Source organism: Anomalospiza imberbis, chromosome Z (genome assembly GCF_031753505.1).
Source record: "Anomalospiza imberbis isolate Cuckoo-Finch-1a 21T00152 chromosome Z, ASM3175350v1, whole genome shotgun sequence".
Taxonomy (NCBI): Eukaryota; Metazoa; Chordata; class Aves; order Passeriformes; family Viduidae; genus Anomalospiza; species Anomalospiza imberbis.
This window is the reverse complement of record NC_089721.1, coordinates 47,246,535-47,272,444: the sequence shown is the minus strand read 5'-3', so window position 1 is coordinate 47,272,444 and position 25,910 is coordinate 47,246,535. Positions and strand designations below refer to the sequence as shown.

The 25,910-nt window shown below is 39.0% G+C and overlaps 1 protein-coding gene across 5 annotated transcripts in view; it reads right to left on the bottom strand.

The window, feature by feature from the left end:
• TRPM3 (transient receptor potential cation channel subfamily M member 3) overlaps positions 1–24,714 on the bottom strand; it is a 397,058-nt gene extending 372,344 nt beyond the window's left edge. For 3 of the 5 annotated variants that reach the window (XM_068175854.1, XM_068175853.1, XM_068175856.1), the window contains exon 1: positions 24,514–24,713. In XM_068175854.1, coding sequence (XP_068031955.1) covers positions 24,514–24,669 — 156 coding nt within the window. In that variant the 5' untranslated portion in view covers positions 24,670–24,713. Of the gene's footprint in view, positions 1–24,513 lie in introns of all 5 variants that reach the window. The other 2 variants (XR_010994252.1, XM_068175852.1) reach the window with 1 other exon arrangement.
• Between the last annotated feature and the right edge of the window lie 1,196 nt (positions 24,715–25,910).

Below are 25,910 nucleotides of genomic sequence, written 5' to 3'. Positions count from 1 at the left end.
ATGATTATTTTGGGGTCACATTTGCAATTCTAACTTATTTCAAGTTCGGATCATTCTTGACCTTTGAGTCCATGCGTATTTTGGAACATCCCACTGAAAAAACTTTTGCAAAAGTAACCACACAAATGTAAGAACAATTTTTAAAATCTACAAATGTAATTTTTAAATTTGGGAAACATTCTTTCATTCACTAATTTTTATCTGAATTCAATACAGCCACAATTTTATTTTCCCCTAATTTCTCCTCTCTGCTTATAGCACAGAGATACAGCAGGGCTACAAGCCCCTGTCTTTTACAGTATCAAATCTTTACCCTGCTTGCACTACCATTTCCACCTTCTCCTTTGTTCCAATACTTACTGGAAGCTTTCAACATTTTTAACCAGCATATAAAAGACCTGTCAACAAAGTCAAACAACAATACTTAAATACATTCTGAATGAAGTTACCAATACCTACTGATACACAGAAAGCTTCAAGAAATACTTGCACTTCAGTGTATTTTGTTTGGGTTCATTTAGACATTTCATCCTTTCATTGCTCACTAGTCTATAGATTAACGTGGTACATACTATTTTCTCTCCACTTTTTTACATTCCAAACTGACTTTCTGGGTATTTTTTTCCCGTTTCTGCATTAGCTGTCAACATACCACTCTCATCACAGCCATCAGAAGCCCCTGACTCAATAGGTTTCTTTTTCCCCATGATTCTCCTGCAGATCTGCCAGTCAGCAGGTTCCAGTACTTTATCTGAATAAAGCCTGTGAAGTTACATTTTTTGTTTGTGCAAAGGCCCTTGAAGAAGCTGAAAGACCTGTTGGTTCCTCACACCCGGGCACAGCTCTCAGTCTGCAAATGTAGGTAGGCTCCGGACTTCTCAGGAGTTGCATGGAGTAGCTCCCTTCACAGTCAAGATGTTTCCTCAGAGCTGCCTAAAGCAAGGGATGGGGTTGCAGGGCTGCCCTGGGGGTCGGAGTGGTAGGCCATGATGTAATCCATAAGACCTGCAGCAGCCTCGAGCTGGATTGGGAGTGGAACTTCAATAGCAACCCTCACTTCAGGCTGGCTGCGGTGGCCAATGGACACAGACTGCTCTGCTCTGCAGGAAAGTCAATACCAGTTCTGCAAGACTGGCTGTACCTAAAATCTTACTTCATGGTACACTGAATTTGCAGTGTGTCTTTTGTGTAAGCAAAATGCCATGCAGTGCACACAGGCAAACACTGAGTATAAAAGTAGCCAGAGATTTTCAGGCAATTTCATTTAGCTTTGAAATAATCCCACAATCAAAGATCAATACAAGAAGAAAGTAATTTAAATGACAGGATTTATCTAAAACTGCCTAGTCTAATTTCAGATACATTTGTGCAAATTAATGCTATTCAATGCAGTAAAATATTTTCTTTTCTTTACCAGAAGTAAGAATCACTAAGTATTTGCATCTCACTTTTATTTTCAAAGAGTGATAATTCATAATACAGTGTCTCTCATCTTGAGAAAAAAGGAAAGATCTAACCTAAAGACTTCCCTGGAGCATATCCCAAGAATTTACAATTAATCTTTCACTGCAATTTATTTGAATTGGATTAGAAGTGACTATTTGAAATTAAGAGAAGCAGATTTACTTCTAAGAAGAAAGAAAAATAAAGGCTGCTAAGAAAAGTTTCTATTAAATACCTCTCAAACTGAATTACAACATACTCTTCAGCATAAATTACTGCTAGACATGTTTTCTTCATTTCCCTTTGCATGAGCAATATAAAAAAACCCTGACTATCCCTCATCAAAATTCACATATTTGATTATATTTAAGGATATACCCAAAAAAAAAAAGTTGTTCCACTGTTGACTAAAAAAAAAAATTCAAATCTCATTTCAAATCACATTGACATCAAATGTTTTCATACCATATAATTATGAATGATGGCCTGTTTCAAGGAAAATAAAGAAGAAAAAGTCTAGCTGTTTCATATAGCCTGATGTAGTTTAAAAAGCAATCAAATTTCAAAAAGAATGCACTTCTGGCATGCTACTGACCAGTGAGAACAAACCTCCTTCCTAGCCTGTAACCTATAGGTTCTGAGAGCTCAGAAATTAGGCAGATCTGAAAACAGGGACATCTGATCAGATGATCAGTCTCCTGGAACCTCTGAACATCATTGAGAATTTCAGTGATTTCAATTACATATTCAAAGACTTCTGAGCTGACAGCAGATGTAGGATTTGTCCTTCTCAGCATGGAAGACAGAGCTGAAGATATTGACAAAAATAATTCACAGAATCACATTAGCAATATCCTAGAATGAAACATTTCAAATAATTTTGAAGCACTTTGAGATAGCAAACAAAGTCATTTTCATGTAGCAATTTAGATCACAGCAACTAGGTTTTTCTGCTCAGACCTATTTGTCATTAGACCTGCAGATGCCACAAATGTGGGATGAGGGGCTGCAAGAAAATGGTTGTGCTTCAAACAAGAGGGACCCCACCAAGCTCGAGAAACAGGCTGACAGTAGCCTCAATTGGTAGCCCTCAACAAAAGAAAGTACCAAGTCCTGTCCCAAGGAAAGAACAACTTCAGGCTCCAGCACAGGCTGACTGGAATGTGTCTTTTCAGAAAATGCTGTGGGGTTTTGGGCAGACAACAAAGCAAAGACCAAGGTCATCCTGAGTGTATTAGGAAGACCACTGCGAACAAGTGAAGGAACATGGTCCTTCGCCTCTACTCAGCACTGGTGAGGGTGCATCTGAAGTGCTGCATTCAGCGCTGGACTCCCCACTAAAGAGACACATGGAACCACCATGGAGATACACCATGTCCTAGATTGCAAGGCAAGATGTATTCTATTTGCCATCTGTTAGAGGTGTAGCAGTTTTCTTCTGTTAATTGGGCAGTTTTCTTTATCTCTTCCACAAACCAATCCTCCTCCCGGGGAGACATCTGCTGTTAATAGCCTATTGAATGTCACTGCATGACTGATAGAAGTTACAGCATCCCATTGTGAGATACTCTGCCCAGAGGGAAGAGCCAAGCATTTCTAACTGGATATAATCTGAGGTTTAGGGACACCAGACTCAGCCTTTCCACTGGATTCCCAGAGGAACAGCTGGGTTTTCCACTGGATCTTCACAGGAAGACTACACTCTTTTACAGGATCACTGCTTCGACAGAACCACATCTGCCACTCCAGGATAACTGTAGCCATTCCAATTTGCTACCAGCACCCTGACCAAAAGGGTGTCAGGTTGTATTCTGACTCTGTCAATGGTTTTTCTTTTGAATTATAGCATGTGGGGGTTTTTTGTGGGTTTTTGTTTTGTTTTGTTTGGGGTTTTTTTGTTGGGTTTTTTTGTGTGTGGGTTGTTTTGGGTTTTTTTTTTTTTTTTTTGTGTGTGTGTGGTTTTTTTTTTTTTTTTCTTTGCATAATAAATTGTATTTCTGACTTGGAGTCTCTCACTAGTTTTGCTTTCGAATCAGACCAGCAAAGGGCCATGAAGATGGTGAAGGGCTTGAAGCAACTGTTGTCATATGAGGAGGTGCTGAGAGAGCTGGACTGGAAAAGAGAAAGCTCAGAGTGATTTTATCCATATATATCCAAATACCTGATGAGGAAAGAAAAAAACATGGCTCAGTGGTTCACAGTGACAGGACAAGAGGCAATGGGCACACATTGAGATACAGGAAATTCCACTTAAAAAGAAGGAGAAGCCTTTTCAGCGATGATTATGGTTATGGATTGGCATAGCTTGTCCAAAGAATTCTTGTGGTGTGTCTATCCTTGGAGATACTCAGAATCAAGTGGACACATTTCTAGGCAACCTGCTGCAGCTGACCCTATTATGACCTGAGGGTTGGACAGAACAACTTGCTCAACACCACTGTGGGATCTCTCATGATTTTCGTGCCATTTCATGATTATTTATTGATGAATAGGAACAAAAATTGTTTTTAGGTAAATCTTTTGAGGGTCCTTTCAAAAACTCTTAATTAGAAAACAAACTGAAAAAAGTTCAGTGTTGTGAAAAGTTAGGCCAAGGTAAAGTTGACTAGGACCACAACAACAGCCCAGTTCATTTAAGGAATTTATCTTGATTCCACAAAATCAAAAAATCTGTCTCAAAAATGACATAACTTTTCATACCATATTTAGGAAATGTGTTCAAAATTCAATTTACATTATGTAGTATCTATTAAAAAGTAATTAAATAGAGATCACCTTCTTTTTCAGGAAAGGAAACAGCTCTAATCTGATTGTGTTAGCCTAAACCACCTGTCTCCTCTGCCTTTACTGTGAGTCCTGTGCTTTAAATCAAGACACAACAGAAAATATTAGGAACAGAATCTCACAATGCTCTAAGTAGAAGTTCATTAAAAAAAGCACAAAGGGGCCTGTTATCTCCATTAATATGGTCCTTCAACCCAGAGATCCTTGGGAGGAAGCCCATGCTTGAGCATACATCACTGCAGCACAGTTCAAAGTAACCCTTCCATGAGTCCTTCATGGGGAAAACAGCACATAAATTTACAACAGGGAGTTCGGTTTTTGGCATGCCAGCTTGCAGAATGAAATGCAGAAACTTTTTCAGGGGCCCAATCTGTTCAGATATCGTATGAATGACAGACAGGACTGTCTAAACACATCTGTGATTGTGAGAGATTATGCTGAAAATCATGCCATCACACCACTCTTTCCATGTGCTGAGCGGAGGTCTAAAGATCCCAAGGACTCTGGCAGATCCCATTCCAGATGAGGAAATCATAAGGAAGAATGCAGAATATGCATAAACTAAGCCTCTTCCCCTTGGTTTTGATATGGTTCAGTCATCTGTATAATATATGCAGACTACAAATTTATTGCTGATTTTTTTATAAATAGATATGATTGCATTATTGATATCCCTTTATAGATATGACGATTAAGCCCTGGGAAAGAACAAACCCACAAATTACAAAAGGCACCTGCTCCGTATTTAGATTTTAGTCTCTTCCTGGAAGGGTGCCAGTATTTTAAATCTTCTTCTACATTTTTGCCCTCTCTGTAACATAAATAATGCATATTCTCATACTCCAGAAAGCAAAAGTTGGCATTTAATAATTTGCAGTGAGACAAAAAAAAAAAAAAAAAAAAAAGAAAAAGGAAAAAAAAAATCATAAAGCTCCACCTCATCCCTCATATTCTTGAAAATAAATGCAATATTACTGTAATACTGTTTCAACCACAGCACTTCTTTCCTTGGCAAAACTGCCTAGGCAATCTGACCTAGTATATCTTGTTTCCATACTACAGCTTTAATGTTCAGCGATTGTTTTTTTCATTGTTTTGGTTTTTCTTTTTTCTAGAAAGACACATGTGCAACTAATTCATAATTTATTTTCAAAGGATTGTGTAGTTGGCATAATTTGATGATTTAAAGACAAACAAACTAGCATCGCGATTGTTTTTTTACAGTATTGGAACATCAACTTTGTTCAGTGACAGGACTGAAAGAACATTTTCCCAGACTTTGCTCTCCATTCATAGAATGACAGAATGGTTTGGGTTGGTAGGGACCTATTAAGGATCATCTCCTTCCAACCGCCCCACCGTGGGCAGAACACCTCACACTAGACCAGGTTGCTCAGAACCCCACCCCTCCTGGCCTCTAACCTTCCTTATCTACAGGAGTGTTTTGTCTTTTTACTACCTGATTTCTTTAAAACTTGCATCTTGGCAGCTGAGCTTCCTTAAGCTGACTCTAAAATCAGGTAAATATTTCTTGTAATCCCAAGGCCATGCAAAGGGTTAAATTAAAAAATGTAATGCAGTGATGAGTTTTTCTTTGCAATTAGCCCTCAATAGGGACACTCTGCACTGGAGAAGAGTGTTACTAGATCAATATTTGTAAGCAGTTCAGCAACATGCTCCTAAACACTCTTACATAAAACACTATGCAATGTATTTACAGCAAAAAATATTAAAGCCAAGTATATAAAAAACACTTGTTCATGTAGGAATTTTTAATTGATTACATTTTATGACTGCAAGTAGATCCAGAGAAGAAAGTTGGGAAAATTAGGATGCCCTATCATTTGAAATCTTTACTGCAAATTATACAGTAGCTTGATGCATATAACAAAACACAGAACGTACGCATCAAAATTAAAATAGTAATAGAAATTCTAAAGGCTCCTGTACAGCTTTTGAAGCAAGAATCTTAAACTTTTCTAGCTCAATTTTACTATAGTTTCTTGCACTAACCTATACTGCTTCTGCCCTTTGCCCATTCCATTAATTCAATTAATGCAATGCTATCTGACATTTCTTTAAACATTGAAAATTCCGTTTGGAGCACAAGACTAAGAAAAATATTTAAGAGGGAGAAATGTTGTAAGAGAAATAGTTTTGGTTTGGTATTTTCACAGAATGTTCAGTGTTGGAAGAGACCATGGGAAATCATGTAATCTAACCTCCATGCTCAAGCACAGCCCTCCAGGATTTCTGAGAGGATTCCCCCCACCAATATTTCACAAATCATACAGTGATACCCATGCAGCAATAAAGACACCCAGGGACTGTCTTTACCTCTGACAACAGCCAGCTTTTCTATTAAAGTCTGTTTAGTTTAAAAATCCTCGTGTAGAAGCATTTCTACACAGTGGTCAAAATTATTGCTGAACCATTGGTTAACCTGAACCCTGATGAGGAAATCTATGGCAGTGAGTCGCATGACAGCAAACATTTGCCACAAACAGCAGAAATAATGCAATCTTACAAACCATAGTTTGTATCTAGGAACATTATGGATATGACTGAGGTGACCAGAGCAGACCAAAGATGTAAACTGTATTTAATTTAGAATACAATAAGGAGTAGAACCTGGAATAAAGTTTAACTTCATCAAGCTGTGGAGGCAACTTTCTCAAATGCTAGTTTCTGCCACTAGCCACAAGGGCCACATGTTACTTTCTTCCCTCTGGCTATAAAAATAAGGTAGTTTCTATGAGGGTAAAACCTGTAAGTCATACTGACTGATGTGTATTTGGAGTATAAAAAGACTGAGTTTTCTGTTTGCCATTTGTACATGCCTTGCCTCTTCATGGAGACTTTGAAACACTGCATGAAAATAGAATAAAAGATACTTTCCAATGATTATCTCAACAAGGAAGAGGTACTATGGCTAGAATAGATTATATCTGGCTCTACAGTATTGATCTGTCCAAGGTTCTTATCAGGACACAGAACTAAAAACAAGCCACCCACCTCTGGTAACTCTGTGGCTCCTGCTTAACATTAAAACTTAAAAAAAAATTACTGTTAGGCACAAGTGACTGGTCTGTGAAAATGGCTTTAGGAATTAGCAGTAGCTCCTCCCAAGTATCACAGCATATCCTCTGTAGCATCTAAATTACAGCATACAATTGATTTCAAGGTGGATTCATGTTGCTCAAGGTGTATCAAGGCTTTGCCCACATACTTACTTTTGGTGTAATCACGTGTTGTCATAATGCTCCTCTGCTTATGTTGTGTACATAAACCTCCTTTGCCACTTGAACTGTTCATATCTTCCAATTTCAGCTCCTTCATATGCTTCACTTACAAAATTCTTCTCCTGCCTCCCTGACTAGAATGACTCTGGTCTCTGCCCAGGAACCATCACATACACAAAAAAGAGAATAGAAGGCAAGATCTCACAACAACAAAGGATGGGAGCCATCCTCTGCCAGCAGAAATGTTGTCAAATTAATTCAGTACTTAAAACCGTTGTTTCAGTAGGAAGATTCAACTAAGTTGTCAAACTTGGATGACAAATGACAGTGCCTGCAATTACAAAGTCTAGAAATTTATGTAACAGCAATGTCAAGCCAAATATGTGTCAGGTTTCAGGACTATTTTTTAATAACAAGTTATTCCACTGTAAGCAGAAAACTTAAGAGAAAAGATACACATATGTGGGAGTATTTTGATATTTTAATGCAAATGACAATCAAAAGGCTGCTTAAGGAGCATAAATGCCACACTAGATCCTTGCTGTGGTCTCTCTGATTTTTCAATAAAATTTAACTTCTTATACAGTTTAGTGCAGGACTAAACTTTATCAGTAGTGCTTTATCAGTAGTGCTTTATCAGTAGTGCTTTGAGAGACTACTCAGGTAGTCCTGAGACTCCCAAACCAACCTCCCCAAAACTAAAAAAAATTAAAAAAATAAAATAGAAAAAAAGCCAAAACAACAACAAAAAAAAACCAACTAACTTTTTCATAAAGTTGTGCAGAAAAAAACAGCTAGCTGTTTCCATTATGTTTAGGACAATAATTTGAGGAAATCTGGCACAAATGAAGCTCATTGGATGGACCAAACGGCCTCCTTGGATAAAAAAGGCCAGATTTCTGACTAAAGGTGAAATGTAACAACATTTTTTTACTCTTCTGACTGTAATAAAACATTTGATATTACACGTAGCAAGAGATTAGAGAAACTACAGGAGATTAAATTGTTAAAGAAAGTCAAAACCACAAGGAAGAATATGAATAAAAACGCATTACACAAGAGGGAGATTACAAGCAGATTTCCTCATGTATCATTCTAAAGCACAGTTTTATTTCTCAGCTTCGTAAATTGCCTTCATGTAAAAAAAACTGATTCAACAGTGCCAGTCACATTTTTAAAAGACAAAATTTTGGAAAGTACCAGTCACACAGTAGCACCTGGATGACTACCCATGTTAGCCAGCAGAAGAAAGATCATTTGGTAGTACAAAAGGCAAGATTATATGCTCAACAGCTGTTAAGTGACAAGGGGGATGAGATGATAAGACTATATGCCACCAAGTCCTAGGAGGTATCAAGAAATATATCCAGGGGAGAGAGAAATTTTGAAATTCTGTATCAGTAAACTGTACTACTTAACCATTTATGAAAAGAAAATGGGGTGAAGGGGGGAGAGGGGATTTGCTTCTTTTAGAGTAAGCACAAAGAAGGGCTTTTGAGTTAGAAAGATGCCTGAAGAATAGAGAAGTAGACAGAGCAATGCAGAGACACCTTCCACAATTGCAATAAATTTTGCCCCTTTTGGTTTCAGGGCAAACAACTGGAAGTAGCTGAGGTTTTGTCCACATTAAACAAGCTCTCAGCAGGTGATGTCATCTAGCAGGTCTTTAAAGGGCATCTCTAATCAAAACAGTCATTTCCTAAAAAATCCCCCAAAGAGATGAAAACAAGCTTGTGCAAGTGAGCTCTTGAGCCTAAGACGAATCACAGCATAGATGTTAAAATGACTAACAGCCATAAATTTGTTAAATCATGATTGCACAGTTATCTGTCATCTGGAAACTGATAAGGAGTTTTCTAAGTCCCCTCCAGACTGTAACTGGATGCATCTAGGAACAAATGAAAGTTGAGACTGCATTTCTCTCATGCATCAGCCATCTTTCTCTTGGTATATCTAGCACAGCTTCATGTAGTCAAGGATACACATGCTCAACACCATGCCAGGATAAGTATTTTTGACAAAGGCAATTTTTACACAATGTAGACTGTAGAGTCACAGAGTATAACTATATAAGCACATAAAGACAAATTCAGAAATGGCAAATAATTTCTGGATTTCTTCCTTCTGAGTGTTTAGATCCTACTACTATTTACTTTACAAACCAGTCTTATGCTTCACTTGCAGGTACTATCCTGGCTAAGCAAGAAGTATCACACTGAGAATGTAGATAAAGAGGAATCAAAATTCTCCAGGTATCATGGCAGGAAGACTTTGTGGAGATGGTAGAACACATTACTCAGGGTAAATCAAGAGTTGCTGTAGTCACACACAGAACTTCATTAAATAGATCATTATCTGAAAAAATAATTTCCATCACAAAAGAAAACACAATGAAGCTCTGAGAAGTCCAGCACTGGTAGTGATATAGAGCACTTTTAACAGCAAAAAATTCAGAAGAAATGATAGGCAAGAGACTTTGAAATTACATTCTGCACATAGGTGCCTCGAAACCCAGAAGACTAATATTTGTTCTCCCATGCTGCTTAGACAGACTATTTCTGCTCTCTTTCTGAGGACTCTGTTCAAGACTTATTTGCAAGCCAGGAGCTGTTTTCCAACAAGGCTGAAACAAAAATATTTATTGCTATGGGCTGTAATCTAATCTTGTATACCTACATGTGTGAATCAGTTCTCATGTGATGTTGTCAAGTGGAATTACATTTCAATGGAAAATTTTATGCAATATACAAAAATCGGATATACACTTTACACTGCACACACTCAAGTAAGATTAATTCCAACAGAAAGAACTCTGATTCAGAATTGAATAGCCTAAACATTTGACTTGATATTGAGCTCTTTTTTCATTATAAAAATTTTTGTTTCTAAGTCCATTTTCTGCAATAGGTAGCCTGTACAATTTATGCATGTCTTAACTGTGTGTTTTTCTACAAAAGTAATGACAGATCTCAATTTTTTTTTGCCAATGTTCTCCAGACACATCCCACAATGTCTGGCAAATTGATGACTGTGTTCAACAAAAATTTTGGTTCTCTTTGTGGAGAGAAAATAGCCATGACACATGCCCTTCAAATATATTTTTTTTTGTTTCCCTTCTCTCTTTCCCTTCTCTCCCGAAAGCTTTTTTGAAAGGGTAGACCTAGCTATATGTTGAAAACAGATTAATTGAAATTTCTTTTCTTTTGTTCTTCTTTCTTCTTTTCTTCTGTTGTTGACATCTTCTGACAGGTTCCAAATTCAGTTGAGAATTCAGTCATAAATATTTCTAAGGTTATAAATGAAAAACTAATAACAGTATTTATCAAAAGAGTAACTTTTTCTTCAAGCACTTTTAAAAATAAGTTATAAGTTGCATATACTTCTGTAACATCTATACACGTTAAATTTAGTGACTTTGAAATCCACAAAAATCATCTTTGAATTGTCATGTTTTAAAATACATTCTAATTATTATTTCCTTTCTTAATTTCATCTTACCACTGTGGGGGTAACAATTCAGCAGTTCAATTGTGACCTCTCTTGCAATGAAATAAGGCAAAGATTAGGCCAGAATTTCTGACCTCTCACATTCCTCATATCATGCTGAAGTATACAAGGAAAAAGCATATGGTCATCTGCACAAAAACATTCCTAAAAGCAATGTGAAAATAATGGTGCTTGCCTTGAACTTTAAAGTAACTGAAATTAAGACTATAATATCTCAGAGCAGTCTTTAGGAAATCAAAAGAGCAGATTGCCTACATTACTGCAACTTGGCATAAAAAAAAATTGTAAGAGGCTTTTCAAATGTCCTATTTCTTCCATATTACATCACCCCTCCAGGAGTTTTAGAGTAACCAACAGGATGCATTCCTAATATACCAAGTCACTGCTTAGAATTCAGGAATGAACAAAAGGTTCTTTCGTCAGTGAGAACTATAGCTGCCCTGACCTGTGGCTTTTTCAAGAATAAAACAGTTTACATGCTGTTGACATGTGTGAAACAGTCTACATGTTTCATATGTATGAAAGCCCAGAGCAGTCTAAGTGCATCAGATGCCAGAGCAGTCTAAGTGCATCAGATGCCAAATGTACCACTTATACACAAGCCACTTTTGGAAACACTTGTTTTCTAGAAGATTTACCATGTATGTGCTAGATTCCTTTTCCTGCATGTGTACCCCAGATACGCTGGATCTCTGAATGGAAAAATAGCTGTGGGATATCTAGAAAATACCATAAAAAACAAAAAAATTCCACTGAACAAGGAGAGGTGGAGGCAAGTAGAATACTTCCCAGGTAATACCTGTTAGCTACTTCTCATATTCACTTCATTATGCACTGGATCAGCTGTTTGTCTATTACCAGCCCTTAACATTAATTTTAAGTGTTATGTGAATAAATACACCGCTATCACACTAACAGTATGTTTCCAGCAGAATCAACATTTTACCAGCTGATTTACCTCATAAAATTTGAGATTTATCATCTCCTCCCTATCTGGCATTAGAGCATTGATTTCTCTTTAAGGGGAACATCAAGATCTAGAGGCCTGGCAATTACAGCAGCTGCAGTTCAGCCATTAATAAAACAAATTAAGAAAACACTTAAGGATTTTAACAGAACGAACCTGAGACCATACTCTCAGTGGTTTAGATCTGATTATGATGGTATGGGCATCTCATCTACTCAGATTACTGGAACAATGAAAAATCCTCAGTTTCCTCAATTTAACTTAAGTGTTCCTTTAGCATCCACTCTACTGAGATAAGCAGCTGTTAGTAGAACACCCATTCCAATAAACAACCTAGCAATAAACCATCATCTCCCTCTCTGCCTGTAGTATCAGCATCATATGCAGCAGGGTCATTACCAGAGGAGGCATAATCAGCTATAGCTTTCTAATGCTACATTATTAAGTGAAGCAAAACGCTCTTGTGAGATGGTAGGATTCAATATTTTTTTTGATTTGTTGCCAATAGGAAATTAAAAATATTTTAACCTTTATGCAAATGGAATACACCTTACATTTTCAGCACAAAACTGAAGATTACCCTCAAAATCATGACACTAAATAATATTAACTATGAGACTTGTTCTATCATAGACCATCTCACTTTCTGCCCAGGAATGAGAATCACTTACGATCCTGTTACAATGCCAAATGAGCAGCTGGAAATGTCTTTATACAAATTTGTCATTACATTCTTTTAACCTTTGCCAGAAGTTAAAAAATAAAAAAAGCCAGACAGAACACATATTTGGACAGGCACCTTTTTAAAGCCTTGCCTCCAGTTTCAACTTTGAATGGCTTGTTTTATGTCATAAGACCCTCAACTAGGCACGAGTACCAGATATGTCACTAGCCCTTTCAGTTCTGGCAAGTGGAGTCTGAGACAACTCTAAGCTCCAGCCCACGCCTCAACTTGCCTGACTCAGAAAGAACCAGGTACCAGTTTCAGCATCATATTAAATATACTGCTGTTTCTAAGAAAACAAAACAAAGGAGGAAATGCTGTGAGAAAAAAAAAAATTAGTGGGTAGGAGATATTGTGGTAAAGAGACATTGCTTTCAGCCATCCTGTACTTGCCTATAGATAAGAAACCATATTAAAAAGCGGGATGAGCCCATCATTGCTTTTCAGTTCAATAGCACTTCTGCTTATTCTTCAAAAATAGCCCAATATAAATACATCCTTATGACTCATCTTCCAAAAATACTTTGTATGGGTATCTATATGCACACATTCATATATATATATACATATATATATATATATATGAAAATTGGAGTGGGAAGAGAAAAATATGCACAGAGATGTAGTCTCAGTGCTGCAAAAAGTAAGAAGGAAATAACAGGACAGCTAAGTCATGCAAAGAGAACAGTCCAGGAAAAGCATACACAGATAAACCACTGACTTCCAAAAAAAACCTGACATTTTTTAAATACAATTAATTCCTTAAAAGGGAGACTGAACTGAGGGAGTTTCAGACAGCTCCACAAGTGATAAAATTTAAAATGTGGAAAAAGAATTGTTTATGGTAAGAAAAGAGAAGCACAAGAATATTTTGGTGAGTGCAAAAAGCAATCTACAGAAGCTGGATGAGCTGCATTTTTTCTTAAGTCAAATTAAGTCATCATGCATAGGAATCTGATTTCCTCTTTGAATTAGAAACCCCTCCAAAAATATGCAGCAGTGAAGGTGTTGGGTTTCATCCTCATCCCTTTCCAAAAAAACCAGATTAAACTGTTAAGGCAAACTTCTGCTTTAACAGAGATTTTTGTACAAAGTTGCTACTTTGCTACCACTCATTGAGGTACCACAAGGAAAGGGCAATGCTGTACTCAGTAGGTTACAGAGATGCAAGCAGTAACTTGTGCTTCTGTCTCATAGTCATTGTTTATTTGGGATGCAGTAATTACCTTGTGTCTGTAAGGAAAAAAAAAATCCAAACCATCCAATCCAACCAAAGCATCTCTGTAGCCTAGAAGAATCTTGTTCGTAACAATGAAGAAACCCTGGATAAGCCAAATCTTGATAAACCAAAATCACACATGTGTTTCTTTACTGAATTAAGATTCAACACTTATTTGATAATCTACTAATGGAAGGATATTCTTTGGTTAGGTTTTGAATAATATCCTTCTGTGATTTTTTTGCAGTTTTGCTAGTTGTACCATCTATAAAGCACTGCAGAAAACTCACATTATTAACAGCACTGTGTCTCAGTTAATGAAACCACTTTCTTCTGCACCATTAAGACTGTTGTGCATTGCAATCCACCTCTTGCATTCTGCATTTTCCTAATTACTCAGCTTAGATTTTCAGCAACTGTAGGCAGTGTAACTGTTTGTAGTCTGAGTAATGTCACCCTAGCTGGAATGTGAAATGGCTCCTATATTGTCACACTCCAACACTGACAGAGGAATAAATAGTTACTGCTGTATTTGCATCAAGACGTGCCTGGTGCAATAGAGTGAAACAAGACATCTCAAATGTTTTCCCAGTACTCCAGAGATATAACTACCTTAACTTTTAGTAAGGTTGTCAAATCTACTTACAGAGAACAATCATAACTAAGGAGCCTGCCTTCTTAATGGCCTATGTGAACTAATTTTATGAACCCATAAAAGGTTTATAGTATCCTTGGACTTTCACATTCTTATATTTAAAGGTTTTATATGCTCAGCATGACAGCATATCCCACCAACTTCAAACATTTTGTCAAAAACAAATTTGAGACTTTTTAGCTCTTGTCCACTTAGGCTGAAAGCTTGAATTCTGATTAAATTGTTTTCATACAACACAGCGTCTGTGTTCTTCCACTATCAGTGTAAGAGATTGACAGATGTCTTTTAATAATAACTTTTAAAATAACTCTAATACCCAAACATTAGGAAAATACTTACTTGAAACCAAAAAGCATATCTAAAACCAAGAGATTGCCATTTTCAAAACAGTTCTATTGAATCAAATGCAGCCCTATCACACTTTTGATAACTGAATGGGAGAACAAGTAAGCTCATGCTGTGAGGTGCATCTCACTGCATCCATCTTCACTGCTGAGCTCATTAAAGTCTTTCTTGCCAGCCTTGTTGCCTCAATAGCTTTCCACTTGTCTCCAAGTTTCATTCACTACTTCTGATACTACTATAGTGCTACTCATTTCCAACTTTTTGAGGCACAGAGCTTCCTACCAGGCCCATTGAAAGTCTAAGTCACCCAGTCACATGCATTTCCTTTTCTTGTGTCCTATTCTCTTGAGAGACCACTAGCAAAATTACCTAGGAGCATATCTGACTGTTAAGAATTTCTGGTGTGTGGGAAACCTTTAAGAGCAAAAGTTGGTTTACACTGCAGAAGCAGAGAAATCTGAATAAGTAAAGTTACTACAGATTTGGACTCTCCATGATAACTATCTTCAGAATAAAAAGAGCAAATAGTGAAATTTATTCTAACCAATCAGCTTTTCCAATGAGAAAGCAATTTCAGTATTCCAGGTTAGAGTCACCTTAGTTCTACTTTTAAACTACTTGGCTGCATCCCTACAAATCTATGGGACCTGATGAGATTCATCTGACAATACTCAAAGAGCTGGCTGATGCCATCACAAAGCCTTCCTTGATGAATGTGGAGTGGTCTTGGGAACCCAGAGAGGTCTCAGCTGATTGGAAGCTGGAAACTTTGTTCTGATTTCCAAAAAGATCAAGAAGGAGGCCTCTGGAAACTACAGGCTGCCAGTCTCACTTCAGTGCCTGGTAAAACCATGTAAAATATTATTCTGGGAGGTATTGAAAAAATACTGGGAGGACAACACAGTTATCAGTCACAGCCAGCACATCTCCATGCGGGGGAAATACTGCTTATCAAAACTAACTTCCTTCTACAACAGGGTAACCCACTTAGTTGATCTAGGAAAACCAGTAGAGGCAATTTTTCTGGACTTCAGCAAAGCCTTGGAAACTGTCTCTCCTTCTAGACAAAATGTCCGGGAGACAGCTGAACATTACCTGATGAGTGAACCATTGGCTCAAGGGTTGGGCACAAAGGGTTGTGGTGAATGAAGTGACATCAGACTGGACTCTGCACAGGAGTGGGGTTCCACAAGGCTCCATCCTCTGCCCACTTCTCTTAACATCTTGGGCAAGGGATTCAAAGGCATACTAAGTTTGCCAATGACAATCACCTGGAAGGTGGTATTGATTCCCTTAAGGATAGAGAGGCCCTGCAGAGAAACCTCAAGAAGTTAGTGAGCTGAGCAATCATCAGCCAAATGAAGTTTAACAGGTGCTGGATTCTGCACCTGGGAAAGGCAACCCTGGATGTTTTCATAGACTGGGAAATGAGAGGCTGTAGAGCAGTGCTGCAGAAAGGGACCTGGAGTCCTGGTCAATGGCAAGCTGAACATGAGCCAGCAGTGTCCTGGCAGCCAGGAGGGCCAAGCGTGTCCTGGGGAGCATCAGGCACAGCATGTCCAGCCGGGCATGGGAAGGATTGTCCTGATCTGCTCTGCACTGGGGCAGCCTCATCTCAAGTGCTGGGGGCAGTTTTGGGTACCACAGTATAAAACAGACATTGACCTGTTAGAGAGCATCCAAAGGAGGGCAATGAGAATGGTGAAGTGTCTGGAAGGGAAGCCATGTAAGGAGCAGCTGAGATGCCGCGGTCTTTTCAGTCTGGGGAAGAGGAGACTGAGGGGCGACCTCATAGTGCTCTTCAAAATCCTCATAAGAAGTGAAGGGGCAGGCACTGACCTGTGAGAGGACTCAAGAAAACAGCATGAAGCTGTGTCAGGGGAAGTTTAGGCTGGATATCAGGAAATGGCTTTTCATCCAGAGGGCTGTTGAGCACTGGAACAGGCTCCCCAGGAACGTGGTCACAGCACCAAGACTGAGCTCTGGAAGATTTTTGACAATACTCTCAAGCACATGTTGTGATTCTTGGGACGTCCTGCACAGGGCCAGGAATTAGACTCAGTGATCCTGATGGCTCCCTTCCAACTCAATATGTTCTATTAATCACTCAAGGGAAATATTTAGAAATTAAGGGAGAATAAATAGCTGTAATGAATTAACATACTATCATCAGATGCTTTTTCTTATTATAGTATTTCTAGAGAGCAAGCATTTATAATCTGGCAATAATAAGCATAAACTTTTCATTTGCTTGTTTATTTAGACAAAACATTCTATTTTTTTCTCCTTTCACCTCTGCAGTCACTATGATTCACAGGGTTTCATGTCAGTTTCTCTGCAATTCAATTTCTCTGCAATTTTTTAAACTTAAAAAAATTGCAAGAGGAGATTACTTATTTTGAATACTCTCCACAAAACACTGACTGCCATTATGTCATTAAAGCAATTATGTTATATAAAAGCAAAAAGAACATAACAATACCAGGAAAAAAACCACATGTACCAGGAAAAAAATAATACTCTTCTTCTTTCCACATTCATTTTGAAATGTCATAGGACTGTTGAAATGCTGCTTCATCAGAAGAAATAAATTATGTCTGGAAAGAGTTGCTTTCAGCTACACAGAAAACAGGTTATAACAGGTCACATCTATCACTGCCCAGTCAGTGTTAAACTAAGTTGTGCAAGTTAAAATGTACTCCTGCTTTCATAACCAATATCACCATCTCCAGAAGGTTAAGAAGTACTTCTTTGTATTATGTTGTGATGAATAAAACATCTCATAAGCCTCAGATAAATTCCAAAATCCTACATACATGCCTCACGGTATCTGCATCCTATGGCAAAAACAAAACCATAGAGAAAAAAAATGTTGTGAAAAGTAAAATTGTCCATTGATCTAGGCAGAAGTTTTCATGCTCCATGTCACATGTCTAGAGTTTTCTCATCTCCTTACACTGTTTTTTTTTCCCTTCTTTTTTTCCTTGCTCCTAAGTGTTGTTTGTAATTTAATGATATTTCTCTTTTTAATTAATTCCATCATTTTCAAGCACCTGAGCCAGTGTACAGAAAGATAACAGATAAAGCATCCTACAGGAAAATAAGCCTTCAGAAGCCCATTTTGTCTTTTGTGGATTGGTCACGGACAACAACACCTCTACACCAGCAGCTCTCAGACTCACAAGTTTATCCACATCCAGCATACAATTGCAACCGCTCAAGATTTAAAAGACGTCTATTGATTCTGGATATTCTGGAAATCAATCTCTTAATAGAAAGGAGTTCAGCCACCACTTAAAAATCATCAGGCCCCAAAGAAGTAAATGAGATAAAGCCAGAAATTCACAATTTTTAATAATTTTTAAATTCTGCTCATGGAGTTTGACTCTGTCATTTTAATTATTAAACCACCACCTTCTTTTGAAATACATGTACTTTCATTTCAGATACAGAATAGTCTAAACATTAATAATTAATGATTATTATCTCCATAAGAAAGGAAGAAAAAGAATAAAATAATTTCAGCCTTTGGGATTTTCTTACATGCTATGCCTTCAATATAATAATCCCTTATGTCTTTTCAGGGAAGACAAGCAGATGGGAATTGTGGAAATTGAACTACTGTTCAGTTCTATTATTTTAACGAGAGTTCATTTCCCCTCTTCATTTGGTTTTGGATTTTTTTTCCTGTTTTTCTTATCTTTAGAGCTAAAAATCACATTATAGCTCTGCAATGACTTGCATCGCATATGACTGCAGTCAGCAATATTACACTGCTCTACCAGGTACAGAATACTGCTCTTGAAAGGTAAAGTCATAGAAAAAATTTGCATGGATGGGACTTCTGAGGGCTCTCTTATATAAGCATTTTTCAGAATTTAAATCCAAAATCTGAAAATTTTCCTTCAGAACAAAATTTAGCTATTTCAAAGTCACTTCATACTTATAATAGTGGTTTATGAATGTTTGTCCAGCATTAGGAAGTACTACGTCCATGTCTTAGAGAACACCTTCACAAAAATGTTAACAGGAAAGCAAAAACATTTTCCTTTCTGATAAAAACCTGATCCCTAAAATAATAATGAATTACTAACCTTTAAAATCACATTATTTAACAGACTAGTCCACACTTGCACCAAAGAAGTAATGCATAGAATATAACTTTTTTCCCACCACCACTAAATGAATAAACACAAGATCGACTATTCAGACAAGTATTTAGGACTGGTCTATTGTAGGAAGTTTCTTGACAGGTTTCCTCACTGGAGGCCAGCTGCAGGGAGACACTAGGCAATATATTCAGAAGAGATTCTAGAAAATGGCAACCTCATATATAGGTTCAGGAAACCTTATTTAAAGTGAAGCTTAAATAGTCATAATTTCTAGCTTTTTTTAGTAAAGCATCCAAATAAGCAGTTAGGAAAAGTGTTGCTCATCCATGGCATACAGAAACAAATGTAAAAAAAACATTAAAACACTCTGCTATATACTATACAAAAAACTTTAAAAACCACTTTAAAGTTGCAGAAATTAAGAAGAAAGGAGCATCTGCCTAAAATAAAAGCTAGACAAAATGTACAATTTGTCATAAGTGACAAATTGTTTGTGCACAGGATTAGTTAGGCTCCCTTCTGCTACCAAGAACTTAAAAAAAATTACCAACAAAAACAAATATTTCCTTCAGAGATAGTGTGTTATCTTCCATCTTACAGCATTAACAAATTATTCTACCAGTCCTTGCCCTGGGCTAGAACTACCATTTTTATTTTTTCTAAGAAGTGTGTTTTCACATCTGATAACCAGGGTAGGCATGCTTCTAAGATTTTCAAGCAGACAAAGTGTAGGCACCAGTTACTAGCTGTGCTAGTGTGCATCTTGTAAATTAATTCTCAAAGGACTTTCTGATGTAGATTTACACAATTCCAGGGTAACCCAGGCTGGCAGGGACTTGGGGACGTTTCTAGTCCCAGCTGCTGCTGGGAGAAACAGATCAGGTAGCTCAGGGCTTCACCCAGTTGGGATTTGAAACCCCCAAGTCTGGAAAAATCCCACTTTCCCCAGGCCTTGCCTCCATCACTGCTCGTCCCCCACCAGCACATCATCTCTCCCAGATTATGATGTCCCAGCTACAGAAGCCTGGCTAGAGCAAAGGCAGTTGGCATCCGCTGCTCTCCTCTCATCCTGATTACATTGCAGAAGGCATGAGGGCTGGATCCAGCATGACTGACCCTTGGTAAATCCTTACTCACTGTTTCCTGTCACTGGCATCTCCTTCATGTGCCCAGATGTGGGTTCCAGAAGGTCTCCTTCCTTGGTTTTACCTCAGGCTGAGGACCAGCTTTTCTCCTCCTTCAGCCAAGTCACTGAGTACAGAGGCCTAGCAGATGTGGGTGGTGAGGACCTGCCTTATCCATGCATCACCTTCACCTACAGGGATCCTGACAGGAAGACCATTGCAGATCAAGGAGTCAGTGATCAACACACCAGGTAATCTGAGTATCTGAGTACACCCTGGCCTATGCTGTGCTGGACTGCACACATGGCTTGGCCTTCAAGCTGCACTGTGCCACACAAATTCCTTGGTTGCAGAACAAACTCATTTTAGGACAGGGGCCCTCATCACCAGCAATTACAGCACCTGCACCACCACACCTTCATCAAGAACTGCAGCAATAAATTCTTGTAAGAACATTATTTCTGCTTGCCAGCAGAAAATACAAATATATTTGAGCTATTGTTTGGGAAAAAATCATACAATAGCTAAAATGAGCAAACAAGTCAGTCTTGTATGGACAGGGTCACAGTGTGCTGTTCAAGCACCATTCAGTAACAAAATGTTTTCCTTAACCTCCAGCAATCTCCTGTACGGCTGGTGCTCTGATGTATTACATTTCCCAAAGAAGATAGAGAAAGCTCCATCTGCTTCCTTACCCTGGTCAGTGATCTGTAACACATCCCAGAACACTCAACAAACCCTCCTCTGACCCACAAGTTCTATGCAGACCTGAGCCCTACACATTTGATCTGCTCCTCCACATGAAGGGCAGCCTTACTCCTCCTCTTCCCTGTCTCCCTCTCCTGAAGGGCTCCAACAATCACAGCACTACCACATCATGGGTGGTAGTGCAGCCATGCTGCAGCTCTGGCCACAGGCTGAGCTCTTGCCCCTGCGCTCGAATCCCAAGCAGTGTGCAGACAAGTACACTCCCTGCACCCTACTTTAACATGCCCAAGCTTTGCCTTCTTCCCCCACACCCTGTACTTTTGCTTTCTGTCCTTGCTCCACCATTTTATCATACAACTCAGGACTGTAATGTGGCTCCCACATCACTGCTAGTTTAACAGTCTCCTCACCAGACTGACCAGCCTCATGGCAAAGGTGTTTTTGCTATAAATGAGAAAGGGAAAATGACATCTGATTTCTCAAATCCACAAATATGAAACTCAGAGTTTGAGTTAAATTTTCTTCAACCTGCTCCATAACAAATCTGAATTTCAGCTCTTCACTCAGTGGATTACACCTGTATATATAATGTGCCTCACCCACTTAAACATAGTTCTGTTCTGCCATAAAGGGAGTTAATTACTTCTCATCAGTCATTAGTACTCGGACCATCTGATTTTTAGCATCCAAGACAGGACCAATGACCTGGTTAACAGCAATAATTTCACTGGTGCTATGACAAAGTTTTATGTCATGTGTTCTTATGTTTGTCACTTATCATTTTGTATCTTAGCTACCGTAAATATCCTGGGGGAAATTTCACCTCAAAAGCAATTTAATCTTTGAACAAAAGGGAAAAATATTCTGCTGTGATCAGAAACTGTAGAGCAGAGCAGCCAGTTATCTCAATTTTTATTGAACTAGAACACTGTGCATCATCTGCTTAAAATGTATTGGAAAACTCACATAATCCAGAGGTTGTAAGCATATATTACTCTCAAGATCTTGGCAGAAAACATCCAAACAATTATATTTATGGGCAGAAATTCAGAGTGATCCAAAATGTGATCTGCTGGTTTGCATAGCAAAATTTTTATCAGTTTGAGTAGGGGGGTTCCATGCTCTTTTCCCTTTCCAGAGTTACACAAGCAGATGATGGAGAGAGGAAAAAAGCAGAAAAGACTTAATTTCTAAAGCTATAACCATACTTCACTCCTTCAATATGTAATGCCTTCACTCAAAATGAAACCAGGGTTATTCTAAACAAAGATCACAGCTAGATATCCTTTGGAGTCAGCCACGTGTAGCTGAATTGGCTCTTGCAAATCTTTTCTATCTCAAATATCCTTCACTTCTTCTGCTCCTATCAGTGTAGCAATTTCTTCTCTATCCCTCAAACACTAATATCAAAACAAGGTAAATAAAATTTAACACCCCTCCATTCCACCCCACCCCCTCCAAACCCCCTTCCTGATCATTTTGGTAAAGAAATAAGATTACCAATTATTCTTCAGGAATTAACAAAGTAATAAAGCAGCAGCCAACTCTTAGGATTATTCAGTAAAAATGTAACAAGTAATGAATAAAAGTGAAACATCAATATCAGCAATTTCTACAAGTGTGTAAAGAAAAGGAAGGGCAGAAAATATAGATTTTGGGAAAAAAAAAAAAAAAAAAACAACCAAAAAGTACACATGCATAGCATCGCTTGTACTAAACTCCTGCTTCAGCACTGCACTCCAAAAATTCTCCTCAGACAAGTGACAATCTTTAAAAAGTAAACTGTGGCAGACAAACAGAAGCTGACACAAGAAAAAAAAAAATTCAAGGGACAAGACTGGGGGGATGAGGCCAAAACACTGATGTTAAAAGGACTGAAATATTATATTTCCCTTCCCCGTTCCCCCCCCGCCCCAGGATAGTGTGGGTGCAAGGGGGAAGGGGTTAAAAAAAAAGGTCCTGGTGGAAAACATCTTAAGAATTACTGTGTTCTGGCATTGCTTTGTAAAATGGTTCCAAGTGATTTATTCTTAGTGTTGAAATGTGATTTCAGAAACCCTATTCTCTCATTTACAAAAAAAAAAAAAAGGCATAAATGAAGAAGAGAAACTAATAGTTATCCATTCTCAATAAAAAGAAAAACAATGTTTTCAAAAAATCTGACAAAAATTAAAAAAAACTCCTAACAGATTACCAATCTAAAAAATTCAGAATCTGTCATTCCCATCTGTCCTGCACTTTATGAAGTTTAGTGGGCTTAATGTAATGAAAATTCATTAACATAAAAACCACCAATGTAGTACTACTTTAGAGAAGAGAAAAGGAAAAAGTTTTTCATCCTTTCAGAAAGATTCTGGAAAAGCAAAGATTAAGCAAAGATTAATACAGTTTAATACAGATTAATTCAGTTCTGGCAAAACACTTGCAACCTGAATCTTATTCAGGGTTCTGACTGGAGTAAGAAGTAATCTCAGTTGTAAGCCACAAGAACAAGAACTTTTCTTAGAACAACAGAAACTCAACAAGCCTGCAAAAAACCAAAACAAAAACCCCCACAAACCAACCCTCAATTGCACTGTGCATTTTTCTGATGAGTTCCAGCCCTATAATCCTTACCTGAATTTAAGCCATGTATTGCAAAGTTTGTGTATTATTAAAAAAACCCACTCCAAAACCCCACCCTAAATTACAGTATTTTAGTCCTACAGCATGGTACAGATGAATGCAATGCTACTCCTGTTCCCCCCTCCACAAGATAATATTGTTACTTTGTATGATGCTTTCTTGTTGCCATGACATCCTTTACACAGTAGGTCTCTTTACCCTTACATTTTTTTCCCTACTGAAATTCAACCCGTAGTCATTTTACCCCCAGGTCAAAAGCTTATAAATACGTGTTTATTTTCAAAATTATACACTTGATCTATTGAATAAAGTGTATCACTCCAGACCTCAGACAGTCAGATTTAGGTAGGAATACACAATGCTGTTTCTAAGCACACGAGAACTGAGATTGTCCTTGGACAGTGAGAAGTTCTTCCAAAATCTGTGTTTGTGTATGTTTGTTCAGCACTTACCTATAGGATTCTGATTCCAAGGAGACAGGCCATCAAGCACTCTAATAAATGTCACTCCTGTTTGAATGCTCAATTTGTTCTCTGAATTTCCCTTTATGGTCAAGATGTTCGTTTTCCTAACTTGCAATCTATGCTGTAGCATGCATCTCCATTAAAATGTTTGTCTACCCACCCCAGGGATTCCCGGCGCATCCCATCGATCTGGCTGAAGGCAGATACACCAACAAAGGGAGACCCAACCAAGAGGAAAACCTCTGGTTCCCAAGAACCTGCTTTTTGCCTACATGCCTTCGGGTCTTTCGCTTATGACTGCGACCACTGTTCCCCTCAGCTGCACAACGAAAGCATGAGCGGCAGGCAGATACTTTCCACCACGCCAGCTGCGCTGCTGGCCGAGCGGAGCGAGTCGAGCTGCTGCTCCGCCGGGAGCACGAGGAGAGAGCCGAACCGGAGACCTGTACCTGTTAACTACTATAAAGTCAGGCTCAGCGCACGGGAAAGGCGATTCCTCTTCCTGAAGGGCAACAGGTTGCTCCTCACCACCCCCACCCCAGTCCCCGGAGCGAGCAGGTGCCCGGCCGGCGCGGTGCGGCCGCGGTCACTCACCGCCAGCGCGGGCGAGGAGGGTCCGGCGCGCTTGGAGCCGCGCCGGGAGCTCAGCCGCCGCCAGGACTCGGCCAGGCGCCCTCGGCCACCGCTCGCCGTGCCCTCGGCGGCGCTGCCCCGCTCGGCTCTGCCGGGGCTCAGCCGCCGCTGCTCCATGCCCGCGGCACGGCTGAGCCCCGCAGGTGCCCCGGGCCCGCCTCGGGCGCTTTATCGGCGCTGCCTGGCGCGGCGGAGGAGCGGCGGCGAGGCGGGGCGGGGCGGGGCCGGGCGGCACCGCCCGGGCCTCCATACCGCGGGGGCTTCGGGCGGGCGGCCTATCCCGCAGCAAAACGAAGTTTTAGTCTGCAGCGTGAATTAGGAAACAGGCACAGAAAGAGAAAGGGACAGGTAGGTGTACTGTGCTCAGACATGACAAGTTATGACACCTGTTCATCTCCCCTCTAGATCATGCCAAAATCGTGCTAGGAGGCTTTTTCTAAGTACACTACGTTAATAGTTCTAGGGAAATAAATTAGTGGTTTACCTATAATAAAGTATGTTCGTTCTTAATGTCTAGCAACAGTCACATGTGCGCAGCCTCCACTCTAAGCCAAGCGTTTTCCCCTACTGTTTACACTTCAGAGGATGGAAACACCAGGTCAGGGAAAGATGGCAAAGTACCTGTTGTACTGTGACACACCTCTGGGGGGCCGTGTGGCCTGCTTTTCTTTCTTAAGATCAAGGAGCACCTCTGAAATTTAGTCTCTACTAATATCGAAAGGTTTTCCTGCAGTGTTGGTCAGGCTCCTGGTTCATTATGCCCTTTCAGGCACTTAAGAACAAACACAGGGGTTAATCATCTGTACGTGCTGAGCACAGGACACTGCTGCAGTGCCACGGAGGTAATCTGCCTCATCTCTGCCCTCCTAGCTCACTGCTAATTTTTCTTCCCAAAGGGAGAGGATGTTCAAATCCCCACAGCTGAAATAGCAAGGCAGCTAATCTGTTTTCCAGGCAAGATTAAAAACACAGTGAGTGTTTTGCAGGTATTAAATCAATGATTTGCATTTTGGATTTAACCCTTCTTTCAAAGATTTATTGAAAGACCATTTTACTGATGAAGTCAGACATATCCCTCCCTACTCCTTTCTCAAGTAGCTTAACTTCCTATTCTAAAAAGATGTTAAGACATTATAATGAATGATATTATTCTAGTTATAGCTTAAGTGATATATGAAAGCATATATTTTCCTCACAGTGTATCTAATGTCATAATATTAAACAAGAAAGCTGAGTCAGAGTTTCCAAAGAACATGTTAAACTCCTCATTAAATACATGTTGGAAGAAAATGATTAAGGATTTTGTTGTGACTTTATGTAGTCTAACGTTCTGCAAACCCCTAGTCACATTCCAGACT